We start from the raw sequence: 13,726 nt of genomic DNA, 5'->3' as shown, positions 1-13,726 counted from the left end.
TTTAAAACATAAAAATGATTTTTTTGTTTTGTTATTTCACTAGAAAAAAAAAGTAAGACTGTAATAATACTTAGATAGAGCAGTAAATGCCAATAGGAAAAGAACATGTTTTTCCTGTGTAGGTTGAGCAAAGTCAAGTGTAGTGATATTGCATTGATGCTACATTCTAAAATAAATTTTGAAGTCTGAAGAACCCTTAAAGAGCTTTCAAGTATTACCCTGGGAACTAGAGCCCACATCTGAAAATCACTGAGCTGGAAAAAAATTATGAGACTCAGTCAATCCAAATCTAACTTTATTGTCTTTCTTATTGCACATGTTGAAATCCATGTAATCTATGATAAAAATAATAATCCCAATGATCAGTTATGTACACTAAAAATGTGATAAATCTAATGTGAAAGTGCCAAAGTTAAAATGATAGAGGTTTGTCTGTTTTGAGCTGCTGGTGGATCGCTGCTGGTAACGTCTTCAACCATGATTAGTTTTCCAGCTTAAAAAGCAAGGGACACAAAAATATAACTGTAAACATCACAGCACAATTGTCTTATGGATCTAACAATTTTCACTTACAGCCAGGGAGGCGGAGCGCACAGCTTGTAATTGGAAAAAGACCCTCCCGCCTTCTTCTGGACACACCGTCTTCAGTTCTTCTCGGGTCATACTGAGCAGCGTGGAGCCTTTCAGCCCCCCTAGACAGCGTACCGTACTGCAAACAGAGAAATATTTAGAGTAGTGAACCTTGCTTTGTGGATGTACCAGCAACCTCCCCATTAGGAACTGCGCTCTCCTTGCCATACCAGTCGCAGCGTATTACCAACTTTCCACCTTTGGAAAAATAGGAAGTGCCCGAGACTGAAGGAACAAGATGACTTCCTGAGACAATGTATTGTACACAATGATAAAAAAAACTGCTGGTTGTTGCTCTCGGGTTTGAGATGTAAAGTACGCCATAGAATAATTCTTACTCTCCCCACCGTCTTATATTTTCCTTTCGTTCAATAAACAGCGCTTTTCAAGTTACTGACGACCTCCCCTAGTGCTTTACAATGTGCTTCACACGTACCCATTCACACACACAGTCACACATGGATAGTGGCGTCAACCATGCAAGGCATCTACCTGCTTATCGAGGGGAATTAGGAGTTCAGTGTCTTGCCCGGCTACACTTCGAGATTTAACTCAAAGGAGCCAGGAATCCAACCTGCGACTTTTCTTCCCAAGACGATACACATCAATACACATCCAAACATGTTTCCATCTTCTTTGGATAACTTTGTCTTAGAAACTGGTGGATTACTAAAATAGGTCCCTGAGTTTTCCAGCTAGAGTAAGTTTCTTGTTTGATCATCACATCATTGTTTTGATGATCGTATTGTTCATTTTGGTTGTTGTAAATGCACATCATGTTTGTGAAGTATTTACTCGCGGTATCCTTTCTTATCAGTACTTTCCCTCCCTTACCTTATCATCCAACCTTAGACTTCTCAGAAATGTGCAGTACCAAACCTTGCAGAGGGAGTTATCCTTTCTTTTTGCCTTGTAATGCAAGATCCTAGAGGTGCCTTTAAGATTTCCATGTTCCATTTTGCAAATCCACACCCTTTTACTATTTAAACTGTGGTTAACACATTTTGATGCCATTTGATGGGAGATGTGCTTCCTATCGAAAGGACCAGACGTCACTCTGATTTTAATTTTTTTTTGAAACTTTGTAATAAATGTCCTCAACTGCATTGCCTCGCTCCTGCTTTATTTTTTCATAGTCGAATACTTTGTCTGGTCCTGGAAAAGAACACGTTTGTTTCGCCTTCAAAACCTACTGATTTTCACATTGAACGGTCATTATTGATTTTCATTTGAATCTAACACACTTTCTTCAAAGAGAAGTCATGTACAGTAAAAAGATGAATAAATACACCTTTCATAGTGTATGTAACAATAATGTCTCAAGATTATCCAAGGGCCGTAGAAAACCTTCTAACGGGCCACATCCAACCTGCGAGCCTTGATTTTGACATATGTGAATTTGATACACAAAACGTATTGCGGTCTCTATACTATAACTCACATCTTGGTGAAGCCCATATGTTCAAGCCAGGCTTTCACCTCAGCTGGTGTGGACTTCTTGCTTAAAACCGGAGAGCTTTCAGTAGGCTTAGGAAAGAGAGAAGAAGATTTAGCAACATTCCATAGACAACTTTTAAGACAAAGGTCGGTAACCTTTTTGAGAGAGCGCCACAACTCTTAAGACAAACCTGCTTTCCAGACAAAAGCTAATTCTTCTGCAAATTTTATTTTACTGTGTGACAGTGATTTGATGAAATGTATGAGTTAATAATAATGCCAGACCCTGTGTCTCACATTCCACATTTTAAACTTGTCACCCTCCCGCAGTTACTTTAGATTGTTGAGGCTCATTTTCTATTTTTTTCGTAAATAATGGTTCCAGAAATAGGTACAAGCAGTTGTTTTTTGAAAAATGGTCACAAAATACTGCAAACGAAAGTATTTCCCTTCAGAGATTTGCCACACCCAATCAAATTCGTTCACTCCTCCAGCTCACCCAATCTAATTGCTTTATGTACTTGGGTGGCATTTATGGGAGTTTACAGTTTATTTTCTGTGGGTTTTCATCATAATGTCTGTTAACAGTGAACATACGTATTTAATGAGCTCACGTTCAAAGGATTTCTTAGCGGCGTGCAGTCAAAACAATCGGTTGGTGTGAACCTTGCCTGTAAACTACTCAAAACGGTGCTCTTTATATACTGGACCAATTATAATTAATAGTGTTGGATAGGCTTTGCACATGCCTAGTTCCATTCATGGCAAAACAATTGGAGCAACACGGATGAAACTTTTATCTCCGAGCCATATGTTCCCAACCCTTGTTTTAAGACATCATTTAGTGCAGGGGTCTCAAGCAAGGATCTGGGGGAGGTTGGGCCAAATGGGGGTTTTCATAAAAACAGCTGTTAAAAAACATTCCGCTGTTCTTAAAGGGACAGTGTTAGATATTTGTCTACTAGATGTCGCTGTAATGTGTAGTGCAACCAAAAACGAGTCCAAAGAAGACTACCAACTACTGAGAAAGAAAGTGAGCAAAGAGAACCATTTTCTTCTATTTTTTATCGAGCCTTACTCAAAGGAAGACAAAAAGAAGGGATTTCTTTTTTAAAAGCAATAAAAAAAATTGAGTGGAAGAAATTGGAAAGAGGCAAAAAAATGAAAATGAGGAAAGTGGGGAAAAATAAAGCAAAAAGGAAAATGGAGAAAAAAGACAAAAATAAGAAATGAAACACAATTTTCTCCTATTATTTTTTTATTTTTTACCCCTTTTTTCTTGAGTTTTATTGTTATTTTTCTTTTGTGTTTTTCTTTTTTCTCTTTTCTTTTCAAAAGTATTAAGGTGTGTTTTGTTCACTTTAATTTTCTTCTTCTTACGTTGTGTTTTCAGCACTCGTTTACGGTCGCACGACGGAATACGTCGACACCTAGTGGGAAAATGATACACACTGGCCCTTTAACTTTTATATCAAGGTGGGGGGCTCATCATCCCAAAGGGCGCTAGTTTGAAACCACTGATTTAGTGTATCTAATGCATCTAGCAATCAAGCCTTATGCTTAGTCTGTAAACAAACACAGTGCAGCTCAGAGCCCGGTAACCTTAAAGTGACAGTAACTTGCATAGCAGTCACCTTATCATCAAGTTGTTCTGGATTGTCTGTAAGGACGTTGTTGGGAACGAAACCTTCTTCTCCTCCACTGTTCCGCACTTTCCACCACAGCTTGGACACATCCAGCAGCTGCAGCAATGGCCCAGAAAACTTTGAATTGGATTTTGATTATTTGATTTTTTTTCCTCCTAAAAACGGATTGGACGACATCCCACCTCCACTTCTTCGCCTTTGCTGATGCTCAGCTCTCTGCTGTTCCTGGCGATGAAGTCGTGCGTGGAGCGCATGCGACGCAGCTTTTTCTCCAGGGGCCTAGCATGTCAAATAAATCATGCGTTTACCTAAATATAATCAACAAATGTTTAATTACAATATCAGCAAAACATTATTTTCTTATTCCACTCAAAATAATCTGTTTTCATGGAGCGTGTTGTAATATTGAAATATTTTACTTGATGTAAATAGTCATAATTTTATGATTTCTTCTCGGGTGGAAACATACAGTGTGCAGGGATCAGAATTTTCCGCGGATCCGCGGATTTCCGCTGTTTTTGAACCCCAAAGGTCATTCCCGTAAATCGTCTAAATTCGATGAGAAAATATTTTGGGGGGGTGAGGTATGATACGTGACTGTTTCATCACCCCAAGTTAGCAGTTAGAGATCGCGAGAAAAATCGGCAAAAAGAACCGCAGCGCATTAGATCTATAACACACAACGTGGTTTAGCTAACAAATAGATCGACTCCTACCATTGGTCGATAGGTTCGCTGATAACCAATCAGCGGAGCTTTTGTTCAGAGCATTGGCTTTCTCAAACATGGCGCTCCTTCCGGTCTTTTCAAACGGTGAAATGAGTGTTTGAAAAAGTAAATATGAAAATACTAAGAAAAGAAGACGAGGCTTTTGTCTCCGAGATTGATAAAGGAATCAAGAATAAATTTAAGTGGTCATGGCTGGAGGAGACTGTCACAGACTGACATGTATTTTCTTTAAGCATGTTCAGTTTGTGCATTCTATTTTCAAATTAATGATGAATGGTTATTAATGTATATATTTTCATATATATTGTTGATTAGTAGCTAAATACAAGGTCCATCTTCATCATCAAAACACAACAACAATGGTGATGGTTGTAACATTGTAATCCCCCAATTGTTTTAAACATCTTAAAACTGAAAAAAATACATGGTTTCTGTTTTGTTGGATTTAATTCATTCTAGTGAAATTTTCACATAGCAAATAAGATAAATGCTGTTGACCCCTGGACCCTGGCTATTTCAGCTGAAAATGAAAATCTCCATTCTGATCCCTGAGTGTGTTGGCCTGGAGAGGAATGGGCACACCCAGGCTGTACTTGCCCAAGACACACCACAGGAAATGCCCCAACGACCTTATGGTTAAGGGATCTAACCAACCAACCAACCAACCGTAGTCGTATTTAATCAACTTTTTGATTCATCTAATTAGTCTTAATTAGTTGACTTCCAATTTTTCAGTCTTTATTATTCAGCTTCTCTATTGTTTCTGTTTTATTTTGTAGCCATAAAGTGGCCTTGAACGATATCAGTACCTGTTAAAACCACTTAAATCAATGGGGTTTAGGTTTGTTTTTCTCAAAGTTTAGGGTTTGTTTTTTTTGGACCTCCCTTATACCGGAAGAGTGCCTCTATGCCGTTATCAATTTCTTTAGGTTTTGTTTTTACTCATGGTATGAAACTGATTGTCAGCCTTGTTAGTTTTTGCACTTGGGAATTACTACAGCTATTGTGCTGTAGCTCATTTGTGTCCGAAATGTTCTGTACAAAAAACTTCAAAGGAACTACTCCTCTCTTCAGCTTTTACTTTGACCAACCTCTTGTTGATGATGAAAAGATGAGCACACCAAGGAAGAAAAGTTGTTCTTCAAGAGCGAGTGAAATAGTCATATTTTACACAAAAAAAGTTTTAGGAATTTCAAACCCTCAAAAATGATTTAAACGATTAATGATCAAAATAGCCTTCATTTCATTTGTAAATCACTTAGTTGTATGTCAATAAAATTTATAATGATAATGACATTGAGAGTAAAAGATAAGGCTTTAAATTAGGATTTTAACATCTGGTAAGGGAGGGGTCGGAACCCTTTTTGAACCCAAAGAGTCTTAAAAGCGAAAATATTTTTATTTTTTTGTTTTTGTTTTGAGAGAGCCACACCAAGTATTTTAAGATAAAATCTATCAAAACCGCCAAACCTGATCTTCAGACAATAGCTAATTCTTCAGCTCATTTTATTTAACTGTGTGACATCAGATGATTTATAAAATCTATGAAATAATAATAATACCAGAGCCTGAGTCCCATATCAATATAAATATGCTACTTTAAATCAGTCTTCCACCTGCAGTTGCTTAAAGGAATACCCAAATTCTAAAAAATGTGAGAAAATAGTACATGTTTTTTTTAAATAGTATTTATATATATGTCGATGGTACATTCCAATTATTTTCCGAGATAATGAATTTTGAAGACGTCTGTCTCGTCTTTGACTTCCTGAGCTCTGACATCATGTGAAGCACACCTGCACCTTAGCAAGGCGGTCACCATATTGGTTAACATGTTAACTACTCGTAAAAAAATGTGAGTGTTTTAAGCCAAGTTTTGTTCGTTTTTGTGGAGAATGCCTAGGCTTTGTTTTGCAGGTGGGTGCAGCAATGGTACAACAAATGGCAAGCAGCCAAAGGGGTGCGAACTGGCAAAAGCAAAACATAGAGAGCTAAAAGGGGCGAGACCAGCCGGGACACGGCATGCTAGCCGGCTGCTAAAAGTGGATAACTGTGACCAATCAGCTGAAAAAAGGGGAGGCTGGCTCACCCAAAACAGTGCAAAGGTGTGCAGAGATAAGCCTACAAAATACATTGATTGGCATTAAATGAGAAGAAAAAACTTTCAAAGCATATGTCTATGCTCCAAATGTAAAACTGTACTGTTATACTTGGACAGGCGCTTAGCTCTATATTGTTGCCTGTGAGCATTTTAAAAACGGCATAAAACCCTCTGTAGGCCTGCACGTGTACCTTGCAGGGATCCTGGCCTGCTGTGTTGCGACGACAGGAGGTGACGGTGTCCTCTTGGTGTTTATCTGCACACACAAAGTGAATGTTCTCTTGGTGTTTTTTTTTCTAGTTCACTCCAAAAAGAAGGGCTGACCTTACTGGGCTGGGACCGCAGAACCTCATGCGCCACTCGTGGGGTCTCAGGCGCGGCTGCTGGGGCCTCCCTTATCTCGGGTGGTTGCCAGCCATCAGAAAACTCTAATGTGTATGTTGGGATGTCTTCGTCATCATCTGGCCATTTGGTACTAGGTCAAAGTAAGAGACATTTTCACTCGTAATTTCACTTTGATATATACTGTCGTCTTAAGAATTAGGTCTTTATAGTCATTTATAAAAAGGAAGTGAACATTGTTTACGAATTAGACGTGGAACTCCAAGAAAAGTATGTAATCTAAAGTTACAAGAGGAAACGAGATAAAAAAAGAAAGTTTAGATAAATAAATGTTGAAGAGGATCTACTGAGCAGAAGTAAATGGAAGGAGACCAAGAAGAAGGCCGCAATTGACGTGGATGGATAGTGTTATGAGGGCACTGCAGGAAAGAGGTCTATATATAATGGAAGCTTGAGCTCTTGTTGGTGATAGGAATGAGTTGAGAGGTGTTGTGAAAGGATAGTGGGATGTTTGGACGTGTTGCAAGGGATGGGCAGGGCACCTGTATAATACGGCAGGGGTAAACCAGTGAAAGCTGTTGGGCCCTGCTGTTGAACAGAAGAGTGTGTTGTGTCACCCTGACATGGCCGCTTTCTTGTGTCCCGTTTCATCTGGAGGGACGAAAGCATGACCCACTTGGGTACCGAGGTGCTTAACTTGTTTGGGTGTTTGGGCATTTGGATTGGCCATAGTCCCAAAAATTTTGTGTGTGTGTTTTTTTGCTACTTTTTCCCTTTTTTATTTTCTTTATTTTTGTATGTGTTTCTCTTGCTGTCAGTCACCCCTCTCGATGGATATGACCAGGGTAGATAGATAGATAGATAGATAGATAAATGGATAGATAAATGGATAAATGGATAGGCAAATATATTTACAAGGCAGTGCTTTCATGAGTTAGTGCAATTAAAAAGTACTGCAATGACATTTAGCAGCAACATAATTTCAAAATAAGTCGAGTAATAAGGAATGAATACTCATTTTTCTGTAAATAGACGAACTACATTGTTTTTCACACTCTTCTGTGCTTGTTTAAGATGGTGATGGCCCTAGGGAAGGAACTGTCTCTGAGCATGTTAGTCCTCGTTTAAAGAGACTTGTAGGGTCAACCAGAGGGCAGCAGGTCAGATATGTGATGGCAGGGGTGAAAAGTCTTTTATAATGATCGTGCAGTGTTTGCCTGCTGCAGCTACGGAACCAAGTTATTATGCGCATTCCCTGAACCCTACTTAAGTGGGGGAAAAAAAAACACTTTTTTAAAAAAAATTCAAAAGATAGTTTTTCTCTCAGATCTGGGACTACTGGACACAAGATGCCTTTACTCATGTCCTCTATTCTGTTGCTGATGGTGTTATTTAAAAGGAATTTGGGGATTCTTTATCTTAAAACAGCTGCGTAAAGTGTTCCTTTAGTCTTGCTAGTGCGAAGCTAGAGTTGCTCAACTTGACATTGCAAATCATGCAGATAAGATGCTGGCTTCCTTTCGGTTCCATTATAAATGTGAATCTATATGGTACTTAATCTTGCGACCAATTTTTTTTCCCCAAACGTAGTAGAGATTGAAATACGAAGAAAGTAATTACACAACGTACTCCGATGACATTCACATGTTGGATGACACCTGAGTGCACTAAATTCCATGCAGCACTGATTGGCCAAGCAATGACATGTGATCATCTGCTGCCGAGCACTGCTTGTCATTGCGTATAGACATAATGAGGCGGTATGTCTTCACCTGAGCCGGAGAGGCTCCACCAAACCCCTTAGACTGACTCCCTGAATCCCTAGCGATCGATCAAACCCAAGGTTAAGAACTACTGTATTGGTGACTCTGCTGCGGTATCACAAGCCGACAATGTTCTCCAGACTGGGCAGAGAGCATCCAATGATTTTCTGGGCTATGTTGATAACTCCTGTCAGCTTGCTAATGAGCTGATGATTTGTATCACCTGAGTTGGAGAAGAGAAACCTAAAAAATTGTGCAGGACATGCGGCCATCAAGAACGTGAGTGCCCAGGTCTGCTGTAGAAGAGCATCAACAGCTTCTGTTACAGGTTGCTTCTCTTTAGCAGTGAATGCTTAAAGGGACCACAATGTCCTTTATATCAGGTACAATAAAGTTGTGACTTAATATGAACAAATGAAAGATATACATTTGGAATGTTTTTATACATATTTAGAATTTTTTCTTATAACGGCAACAACAAACCGACTTGAGCGTGCCATTGCTGGTAGTGTGTTGCCAACCTTGGGATGTTCCACGCATCTCCGAGAGACTGCCACAACTGGTCCTCCTCCGCAGACGCCTCCTCGCTCATGAGGCAGATACACTGAGGACTAAGCAAGGGTGCCACCACACTTGCAGGAAGCTCCTCAGAGCAGTGACCCATAATCTGGAAAACACAGGGCACAAAAGTCCATGGTAGCTCAGAAGATCTTCAAATATGAATACATGAATTTTCAGCTTAAAAGAATTGTGGAACACTTCCACATTTTGTAGAAGGGATCCCTACCTACCCTCTTTCCTGAATCTACAGATTTGCACACTTAGTTTTAAAACATGACAATTCTGAGTTCTGGGTTTGGATTTCTCGCTTTCGTTATTTCTTGCTCTCAATCAGTCTCGTTTGCCTTTACCTATATTTATCACCCACTTCCAAGTTCTGTTGTAGTTGTCTTGATTTCACGGTAGTTTTCCTCCTATCTTGATTCGTCGTCTTATCCTTTTGCAGTACTCTGTCTCCTTGGTTCAGTGCTAGTTCGTTGTCTTCCAGGCAGCCCTATCACAGCACTCGGTGTACTTAACGCCAACTTGACCTCCTACAAATACTGCCTGATGAACTTTTAGATCTTCTGGTTCACTGCTTGGTCACTCGCTCTCCAGACCTTTCGCCTGTCTATTTAGTAATACTTGATTTCCTCCAGTGTCCTGGATGCTTACGCCTTGCGGTCTGCCTTTCTGTGAGGCAAACACTACCCCAATAAAGGACAACCGTTAAATTGTACTAATCTGTGATGCATTGTGCTTCCGCACCATCCTGAGAGAGCTGCTGACAAAAAAAAAATGGATTTATAAATATATTTTTTTTCAATGATTTTTCTCAACCATTTTTACAGAAAACATACTTGGAATTCAAACACTGCTTTTTGTTTTTTTGAATGTTACTAGGTATTATTTTCATTGAGTTTTGATCTCAACCAAACACAAAGTTTTGATGTTAGGAGGTTTTTTAAAAAAGAGGAATTGAGAGTGAATGTGTTTATTTTCTCCATTACAAGTTTTATTTCTTCAAAAAATAGAATCATAAGTGGAAACATAATTCCATGGGATCGTAATGTTGTTATGTTAGAAGTTTAGGCCCACTTACAAACGCCAACGCAGAGAAGAAGGAGTGCACAAATTGAGACACGTCAGGATTCGCAATTTTTCCATTTAGCTCCACCTGTGTATACAAGTACAAGTTTATATGCATGCAATGAGGAAAACAAATTCAAAGATACACACACCAGCTGGTTAAAACCACATTTGATCTTCTGAAGACACTCTGCAAACTCTGCTGTTGAGGGCATACCGGCTATTACTATCAAAACAAAAAGAATAAAAAGGAAAATAATATTTTAACTGGATTCAAATTCACAATTACGTCACAATTCAACTTGCGTTCGCAAACCTTTTCCTTGTTTCTTTTTCTTTTTATTCTTTGCATTTTTTGCTGCAATAGCGGCGACTTTCCCCATGAAGATTTCAATATCGGTGATGATATGATTCAAGATGTCCTGTAAGAAGGCATGGATGATGTAAGACCTCTTTTAAATTAATTGGGATTCTAATCAATGTTTTCAGATAGAAGACTCGATAAATAACAGGTCTCTAACGTTATCAGATACTTGAAGCAGTTTACTTTTTGACTTAGCTGTCTGGTCGCTCTTTAAACACCCGTTTTAAATTAATAGGACAATAATGTACAATGTCAAGTCAAGTCATGTTTATGTGTATAGCCCTTTATCACAAGGAGTCTCAAAGGGCTGCACAGACCAGATTATTGCAAACTAAAGACTATTTTTACACCACCCCCTGATCTGAAACCTACAAGAGGGCAAGGAAAAACTCAAAACCTCAACATAAGGTAAATGAAGAAACCTTGAGAAGGGACTGCACATGAAGTAATCCCCCTTACAGGCTGCAATGAATGTTGCAATAATAAATAACACACAGATATTGTCAACATGAATTATAGGTCATTCGTAAGCTATAGAATAAAAGTGTAATGGAAAAAAAAATTCCAAACAATGGAAAAATTGCTTTTGATACTAGATATTGATGTCTAGATTCCATCCCTTTTGACGTACCACGTTTTTATTCAATTCTGAGTAAGGTCTTTGAGGATTTACAGCTTCTACGTCGATGAAGGTGGCCTCCTCTCTGTTCTCCTCTTCTTCCTCCTCGTGGTCATCAAAATCCATTGGTAAGTCTTTTAAATGGGTAAACAAACAAGATTTTAACAAATACTTAACAATGTTGTTATCTTTAGATCAGTGTTTTTCAAGCAGTGTGCTGTGAGACCTTGCCTAGTATGCCGCAGGGAATTGCCCAATTTTATAATTGAAAGAAAGAGCATGCCATTTTTCAGTATCTTTGCTTTCCATCAGTTATCCATATCAGTAGGTAGCAGCAGGTCATTTTTTTTCTCCCTTTTACATTCATCTGCTCATGGGGTAGTGCAGTATATCTAATAACTTATTCTGTTTGATTAAGCTTTTTAAGAGTGCACTGCAAAAATATGATGAAATATATCAAGGAAAGTAGAACTTTTACAAACACTTTGCTATTTTTAATTATTAACTTCTCATCTCTCTCACCTCATTAGCCGTACCGCTTATCCTCATTAGGGTCGCGGGGAATTATTAACTTATTTAACTGAAAAATGCCTGCGATTGGCTGGCAACCAGTTCAGGGTGTCCCCTGCCCACTGCCCGGAGATGGCTGGGATGGGCTCCAGCCCCCCCCTGCGACCCTAATGAGGATAAGCGGTACGGCTAATGAGATGAGATGAGAGATGAGAACTGAAAAAAATAAATTGAAACGTAGTAAATTATTTTTGCTCATATTGTTATTTTTTGTATCTAATAGAAAAAAAATTGATACAAATATAGTAAAACTACAAAAAAAGATGACAGCTAAATTATGAACATAAATTAATAACCTGTATTACCTTTGGTGCCACAATGACTATAAATGATAGGAAACACGTTATACTCTGTCAAAATAGGCAAACATTATGCTTAAAAAACAAAAAACACATGAAACCTGTGCTGGAAAAATATTTCAAACATTTTGATGGATGATATTTTTTCAAGTGTGCATTGGCTTCAAATAAGTTGAGAAAACACTGCTTTGAAATATCACCATTGTAATCCGGAGGGACCCATTCGGGGACGTCCTCTCTGGGTTCGACTTTTCTTCGGGTTTCTGTTTCTTTGTTTTCTGCACTATTGAAAAGAAAAGTGGAAACTTGAATCCAAATTCAAATATTTCTCATTGAGTTGCTGTTCCTACCTTAAACAAGCTTGCCAAAGACCCTTTTGCACATAATCAGCCTGTGAACAAAAAAAAAAAAAACCTTTTTATCAATGGCTTCTTGTTATGATCCCTAAGCAGTCATTCCGAAATGTTTTCTAGCAATCTAGGGCCTCATGAATGAGTTTTTTTCCCCCTGACCAATTTTCGATTCAGACTAAGTTGGTTGGAATTCGGACTGTGTTTGAAACAGTCCTTTTCTTACTTTCACCATTCTGATCCTAGAGTAAAAGAAAACAGCGAGCATGCGTGTGAAATCGCTCACAGCATTGAGGAAAAAAATGGTGTGGTTGGTCACTTTGAGGTTCCGTCAACGCATAAGTGAGCTAAGCGGCTGCTTATGGTCCCAAAACCACAAGGGGGCCCCAAAGAGTAGTTAACTTTTTGGCCACCAACTTTGTCCCCATTGTCACTTTGTGCGTCTACAACAAAAAATACCTCTTCAAAAATACAACAAAAATAATACAAACTAACGACATAACTAAATATTAAATATAGTGCTTAAAAACAGGGACTTCATATTATTTGGCTTTCACTCTGAAAATAAAAAAATATGATAGAAATACTAAAACAATACTACTACAATAATACTATAATATAAAATACTACTACAAAAATATTACCCCAGAAACACTACAAAAAATACAACTACATTAACATTACAAAAATACTAACGAAATATGAAAAGAATTGACAAAAACACAACTAAAATGTTGCTTTGGAGATACATAAACAATTACTTCCACAGAAATACTACATAGACACCACTTCATAAGACTATAATGCAACACTGCTAGAAAAATATTATTACAGAAATACAACTACAGAAGTATCACAAGAGAAATACTGCAAAAATACAATTACAGCAACACTACAAAATATTTACTAGGGAAATGCGACAAAAATACCACAAAAACAAAACTACAGTAATACTGTACCACTGATACACAACAAAAATTCTACTATGGAAATACTACAAAATACAACATAAATAATACAAAAGTACTAAAAAAAATAATACTGCAGTAATATTACAAAATGACAAATCTTATAAAAACTACTTTAATATGTCATGATTGCCGAAGTGAAGACACCTGTGGCAATCGTTTGGCGCGCCAGAGCGTGCTCTCTGATTTGCTGACGTTCACTTCTTAAGCGGTCAGCGTCCAGACAAGGACGTCCGATCGCACTCCTGTGTTCTTGTGTGTTTCGCCAGATTGCAAGTAC

General features: G+C 38.3%; 1 protein-coding gene across 1 annotated transcript in view; it reads right to left on the bottom strand.

The window, feature by feature from the left end:
- Positions 1 to 278: 278 nt before the first annotated feature.
- The window catches only part of eps8l3a (EPS8 signaling adaptor L3a), a 17,396-nt gene continuing 3,948 nt past the window's right edge, over positions 279 to 13,726 (bottom strand). The window contains exons 5-18 of the mRNA XM_088338285.1: positions 12,479 to 12,519; positions 12,329 to 12,411; positions 11,272 to 11,393; positions 10,593 to 10,698; positions 10,429 to 10,502; positions 10,290 to 10,364; positions 9,169 to 9,314; positions 6,867 to 7,017; positions 6,734 to 6,798; positions 3,896 to 3,992; positions 3,702 to 3,809; positions 2,072 to 2,157; positions 574 to 709; positions 279 to 493 (exon numbers count right to left, since the gene is read on the bottom strand). Of these exons, the coding sequence (XP_088194411.1) occupies positions 482 to 493; positions 574 to 709; positions 2,072 to 2,157; positions 3,702 to 3,809; positions 3,896 to 3,992; positions 6,734 to 6,798; positions 6,867 to 7,017; positions 9,169 to 9,314; positions 10,290 to 10,364; positions 10,429 to 10,502; positions 10,593 to 10,698; positions 11,272 to 11,393; positions 12,329 to 12,411; positions 12,479 to 12,519 (1,302 nt within the window). The 3' untranslated portion in view covers positions 279 to 481. The remainder of the gene's footprint in view (positions 494 to 573; positions 710 to 2,071; positions 2,158 to 3,701; positions 3,810 to 3,895; positions 3,993 to 6,733; positions 6,799 to 6,866; positions 7,018 to 9,168; positions 9,315 to 10,289; positions 10,365 to 10,428; positions 10,503 to 10,592; positions 10,699 to 11,271; positions 11,394 to 12,328; positions 12,412 to 12,478; positions 12,520 to 13,726) is intronic.

The sequence above is a fragment of the Urocampus carinirostris genome, chromosome 6 (genome assembly GCF_059441175.1).
Source record: "Urocampus carinirostris isolate Australia breed hairy pipefish chromosome 6, RoL_Ucar_1.0, whole genome shotgun sequence".
Classification (NCBI taxonomy): domain Eukaryota; kingdom Metazoa; phylum Chordata; class Actinopteri; order Syngnathiformes; family Syngnathidae; genus Urocampus; species Urocampus carinirostris.
This window is presented reverse-complemented; position numbering and strand designations above follow the sequence as displayed.